The sequence below is a fragment of the Montipora foliosa genome, chromosome 2, assembly GCF_036669935.1.
Source record: "Montipora foliosa isolate CH-2021 chromosome 2, ASM3666993v2, whole genome shotgun sequence".
NCBI lineage: Eukaryota > Metazoa > Cnidaria > Anthozoa > Scleractinia > Acroporidae > Montipora > Montipora foliosa.
In genome coordinates, this window is record NC_090870.1 from 45325314 (window position 1) to 45331703 (window position 6390).

Sequence of the window (6390 nt, forward strand, 5' to 3'; positions counted from 1 at the left end):
CCACAGCAGCAGCAACCACCACAACAAGGTGGTTGGCAACAACAATATGGCCAGTATGGACAGCAACAACAACCGCCCCAGCAGTACGGTCAACAACATCAGCAGCCACAGCAACAACCACAACAATATGGACAACAACAACAACAATTTGGTGGACAGCAACCTCCTCAACCACAAGTAAGAAACATGATGGGAACACTAAAATTTCCATAGGCATGGTTGGCATGCTGATATAGATGGTGTTATACAATAACTTTGGCCAGTCACAAGAGACACAGAGCCATGATCTTGTAATGTTCATATCATCATTATCATTCAACTATATTGACTGTGTAGCAAGGGACATCAATCAAGGTGTAAATGACCTTCCAAATCTGATGTCTGATAGAATTCCTGGCGAAGCATAATAATTTATTATTTCATTCTTGGATGCATCCATTTCACGTTGCTTTCCACCTCGAGTAGAAACAATGTTGCCCTCCATTATATTGCACTTATAATAGGTGAATATAAAATATCACAAAACATCATCTTAAGGATTTTAAGTGATTTGTTTGTCAATTTGGACTGTCGCTGACAGTATACCAAAGGCTAATCATTTTTCTGTTTTTTTGCTTTTCAGGGACAGCAACAAGGTCAGCCACCTGCCCAAGGTAACTTTGTCCCAAGAGACTAAATCTTGCTCAAAATCAAGCATTAAGTATATGGTTGCTGCCTAACGGTTGCCCGGTCACCTGGGGCACCTTATTTGTGAGCACAGACAACCAAATTTCTGAACAAGTAGTCCGAACGGGCGCCTTACTTGATTCATCCTCACTTTCTTGTAAATAATTATGATCCCAACTGGAATTAATTCATTCTGGGCTCTTGAAAAAATGACTTGGGCTACTAACTTTTAATGATGGAAGCCAGAAGGGCTCCCAGATAAGTACCATGACAGGTAATAATCTTGTACATTTTTGCCTTTTTGAGACCAAAATTCTGCTGACATTGTTGTACTGTACATTTGAACTTGCATGACCTTTGCTTGTTTGGGTGAGGAATCGATGTTTACTTAAGAGAAGAGGATACCTTAAAGGCCTACAGAACTGGGCCCGGTTGTTCAAAAGCCAATTAACGCTAATCCCAGATTACAAATTAACCAAGAAGTTTATTTCTCTACTCCCAAATGCTGTTCGACGCTGATATTCGGATAAAATTTACATTAGGAGCTGTCGATCTTGAAAAACAAAAATAAGCAAAAGAAACTTTAACCAAAAAGTTGAAAACATGAAACAAAAGTTTACGCTAATCCTGGATTAAGTTAATCGGCTTTCGAACAACCGGGCCCTGGTTGTTCCTTTAGTGGAGGAATGTGTAAACATAATAATTTGTAATAATTATACTGCTAAATTTTTCTGTTTTGTCTGTTTTCAGGTCAGGCTCAGCCTGATTATTCTGCTGCATGGGCAGCATATTATCAGTACTATCAACAGCAGGCCGCTGCAGCTGCTGCAGCAGGGCAAGCAGCTCAAGGTACATGTACAGCAACTTGACTTGCCTTTGCCTCTGCCTCTGCCTCTGCCTCTGCCTTTTTTGTGATGCAAGACAGCATTTAATTGACAATGATAAGTAGCATTTTAAGAATACTACTACTACTACTACTACTACTACTACTACTACTACCAGAAACCCATAAGGGTTGAAACGTGTAACAGCCCCTTGTTTGCTGGGAAACAAGCTTCTGAATATTCAATTTGCCAAGTACCATATTTGGAACAGCAAGAGCGAGGGGTTTCCAAATATGGTACTTAGCATTGAAACATTCAACCAATCAGTTCGCACTGAATATGCGGAAGCTGTGAACGCGCGTTACACATTTCAACCCTTATGGGTTTCTGCTACTACTACTACTAATAATAATAATAATAATAATATTATTATTATTATTATTATTATTATTATTATTATAGGTTTAGTATGCGGAACGGGGAAGTGAACATTTCGCATACCACGACAATAGTGTCTCCCAGATCTTTAAAACTAATCTCAAATGTGGCTGTGTTCGCAGACAAGTGAAAAGCGAAAACAGCTCACTTCCTGTTGCCATCTGCTTCTAAAAGCGTTGCTTGCTTATTCTATTAATGGTGACTGAGTGCAGGAGTCAACATACAACCTTCTTTTAGTTTGGATGCTCTGCCTCTGAACTATGGGGGATGCATTGGATCTGCTGGGAATTAGGGCTTGTAGTGTTTGCTTGTTTACAAACCTGTTTTTGTTCACCAAAGGGCAACCAGGAGGCCAGCCAGATTACACACAAGCGTGGGCAGAATACTACCGACAACAGGGTTACTACTATCCTTACCAACAACCAGGACAACCACAACAACCAGGAATCCCTGGACAACAGCCTCAACCACAACCACAGGGACCATCTGGAGGGCAACCTGGGGGACCCCAAGGAGGACCTCCAGGGGTACCACCAGGAGGACCCCCAGGGCCTCCACAAGGCCAATAGTAGCGAGTTCAGGGGTGGAGGTATGTATCAGACTGATAGGATGCTTATGTTTATGCTTAAGGTTGTGAACATCAGGTCCTGCTTGTTGTTTTGCCCAGTATAGCCATTTTACCAGTATATTCACTTACCTTTGGTAGTCCGTCACCACCCACTTCAGTTCGTGATTTGCAGTAACAATGTTCAACTGTTGTATTTTTGGAAAGCTGCTTTGATTCCTTGTCCGTTTAATACTATACTTTTATGTGTATTTACACATGCTTTCTCAGGTAGCCTTTCAATTTTCCATCTGAAAGTTCTGCACATTAATTTTGTTAAATGTGTTTGCTAAGTTTTGTTGATATCATCATTATTTTTGTAGGACGTTGGCAGCAGTCAAGAGTACTGAAGACGACTTACGTTTTTTACGGATTTCTGATGCATATTCTATGATCATTTTGCTATAACTTGTATATTTTTTAGTTTTTAATTAATCAATGTGTGTTTAGTCATAAACATTGCACATGAAGTCAAGTTATGTAACGTAGTTTGCATCGTTGAGGGGGCTGCAACATGGTGAACTCTAATAATGCGTATTACATTTTGTGTATTATTAAAGAAAACATTCCATTTGTGTGTGTTGTTTTTGTTACAAATGACTTCCATTGCAGACTCTGGAAAGGTCCCCATGGAAATCATTCGTGGATTTGTGATGAAGGATTTAAGGAATGAATTTATTTTAATCCATATTAATAAAAGTGTCCTGATTCTTTGCCTTTGCTTCTTGATATTTTATGTACTTTGATCCAAACACAGAAAATACTCCTTGTGTTTAGATTTGAATGACAGCATGAGAGGATGTACTTTGTTTAATTTATAGATTCAAAAGGGTAAATCACTTTGTGTAGCACTATTAATAGTACCGTGGAAAAGTACTGCATTGAAGCTTTCATTAATTTTATTTGAAGGTCTGTCCAATGACTCAAAGGTTGTGATGATTGTGTAAGCAATTTTCAGTGAGGTGTTCAAAGTTATTTGTTTGGTTTGCATTTGTACATTATTGCACCTTGGCTTAAAAATGTTGCTGTGCATGGTCAGCAAATCCCACTCTGCAAGCAGAGCCTCTCTAAAACTCATCAGAAGGTGGGCAAGAGAGGCTCTGTGGAAATTGTGTCAAATCTTTTATGTTGTCGCAGCCCAAGTTTCTGAGCTAGTCACTCAGGTCAAACCGGTTTAGGCAGCGCGTGCATCATACTTTTGACAAGGCAAAGGTCAAATCTAGCTTTCAGTACGAAAATCAATATGGCGTCTGGGGGTGCGATCGAGATTTGTCCTGGGTTTGAAACTGTCTCCAAGCAACAGCTTGTGCTTACTCAATGAAAGACTTTCACAAGTTGAGTTAAGAAAGGCTCTGCTGGCAGGGTGAGCAAGCCCAAGACAAAGCCAAAATCAATACCGAATGCTGGATATTTTCTTTGAGCCGTATTTATTTGTTTATGTTCCTTTCGTGAATGTGAATTTTAGATTTTCGACTTTACACTTTCCTTCTACCAGTCATACTTAAAGCAACAGTTAACCAATTGTGGATTCAAATTTACCCATTTGACTACAGTGTTTAATTTCATGACTGTTAAAAACTAAACTGGTGATAAGAATTTCAGAGTCCACTTGTTAACTGGGGCTAATTCATGCAGGTTAGATGGTTTCATGATTCATAAAATGCTCATAAAATGGTATGGGACATTACAATAGCCAGTAAAAAATGTAGAAGAACATTAGGGAAATGCAGCAAACCAAACAGATTTGTGGATTGACCCAATGCTTTTCAGGATTTCAACAACTCACCTGGTTTAAGACCAACTTTGCTCAGAATTATCTTGTTTGTCATGTAACAATAATTTTATGGGAAAAGGCATTAAAGCGCTGTGACATAGCCCTGTTAATGAAACGTGGAATACACTGGAACTTATTACTTTGGTCTTGGTTTTCAGACCTAGATCAAAAGTCATTCCAATGGATTGATTTTCAGTCTTAGTGATAATGGAAACTAATAATTTTTTAGTGATTGGTTGGCTTAATTTTAATACCGGTAACTAACGAGGTTGCTGGCGTAAAATTTTGTTCCCCCTTGTTAGTCAGTTACTTAATTCATCCATTAATTATTAGTTAACAAATTTTGCTCTGAAACAGTTATTAGTGGTCTGGGTTAAAAGGTTGGATAACAGCAGGTCATTGTTTGCAGGTCATTGTTTTACCTTTTGGAAAGTAACCAAAACCCTCAGTTTGGCTAACCCTAGGCCTAAGGTTAGCCAAATTGAGGGGTTTGCATTACTTTCAAAAAGGTAAAGCAATGACCTGCAAGGAGTGAGCTGTGGAATTTGACCTATGTTTTAGACGTGCCGGTGGGATAAAGATGGTGTTGTTTGAATGCTTTTCTATAAAGGACTTAAACTAAAGTTAACAAAGGAAATTAATTTCATTGCCAGAATAAAGTTATGTGTATTAACCATTAAATGGAAGAAGTTTTGTCAACCACTCGCCATCTATGATGGATCTTTTTTTGTCACAGTGTTTGCACTTATGATTATTAGTCATTTATTGACCATTATTGATGTCCACATTCTTGTTCGCTTACATTTTATGGCCTTAACCTTTCACAGAGCTGAGCAGGCCGGACATCTGTGTGTCTCACTCATGGCTAAAAGATCAATTTAATATGATTATTTGTTTGTTTCTGGAAACGTAAGGTAACATTACTGAACATTGCTTGCTGCTGTTGTTAAACACTGTACTTGACATTCTACTTATTGAAAGTTGATGTTTTGAGTTTAAGGCTGATTTCCTCTGCAGTAAGATAATATTTTGTTGTGCTCTTTATGTTGGAGTTGTATAGTGTCTATTGAATATGACTTTGAATTTACTTTTGTTATACCATCTCATGTTTCATAGTAAACCATTTTCCCCGCTCTTTAGGGAACATTTTTTTGCTTCGTTTCCAATTGTTGTCTGCTAATTGTATTATGTATTAAATGTGACCTTTCTCATAGAGAATTAGATGTAGATGGCTTGACTGGAGTGGGTGCAGTCTTTCTTGCATCTCACAGTAAGCTCAAACTCTTCGTTAGTTATAAATTTGTTTGTGTTGCCATTCCATTTTTCACTGTTATTTGCTTTTGATGTTCCGGTCATGCCTTTTTCATTGTATATAACTTGATTTTTGTTGAATTAATTATGACCTTGTGACAAATGAAATGCTTAACAGGAGGAGAGTAGCAGCCTATCCTTGCATCTCACTGAGTAACCTCTTTTTTTTTCTGCGATGACTAAAAATAGTGATTTAAATTGTACAGATTATTTGTAATTAATTTATTTTATTATGGCGTTTTATCATTCACACTGTCATTGCTCTTTTTTGTGTGTATTGACTTGCTATGTGCTCTTTCAACAATGTTTCTACAATTGTCGACTATAGCATTGCTTAAAGGTTTTAGGTGCAACTGGAGGGCTTCAAAGAAGTGATGCAGTTGTTACTGGCATCTCACAGTGAGCTTGAGGTTTCTTAGATCAACGTTTACTGTTGTTGAACATGATGTCTGTCATTGATTTATTGCAACCATCAAACTCTTCAAAATTTAATGTTCCAGTTTTAAGTTTACTCTGCAATAATGATGGTTTTTATGACGTCAGTTGAATGTTTTTAATGCCCTTTGGTGAGCGGTTATTCTTCTGTTACTTTTATAAATGTCAAAGCCATCCTCGCATCTTACAGTGAGCTTGTATTGTTTTTTAATTGGTGAATTTGTATATAATGGTTTACATTGATGTGATTGGAAATTTTCTGGCCATGCCAAAAGGTCTATCAATTTGCAGGTAGGAACTCCTTCTTGCCATTTTTTACAAATCCTAACCCCTGCTAT

At 37.9% G+C, this 6390-nt stretch overlaps 1 protein-coding gene across 1 annotated transcript in view; it reads left to right on the forward strand.

Moving 5' to 3' along the window:
* The window catches only part of LOC137993262 (far upstream element-binding protein 3-like), a 23176-nt gene extending 20071 nt beyond the window's left edge, over positions 1-3105 (forward strand). Inside the window, exons 18-22 of the mRNA XM_068838999.1 lie at positions 1-177; positions 623-653; positions 1417-1515; positions 2268-2517; positions 2856-3105. The exon at positions 1-177 is cut by the window's left edge and continues 137 nt beyond it. Coding sequence (XP_068695100.1) covers positions 1-177; positions 623-653; positions 1417-1515; positions 2268-2497 — 537 coding nt within the window. The 3' untranslated portion in view covers positions 2498-2517; positions 2856-3105. The remainder of the gene's footprint in view (positions 178-622; positions 654-1416; positions 1516-2267; positions 2518-2855) is intronic.
* Positions 3106-6390: the final 3285 nt, after the last annotated feature.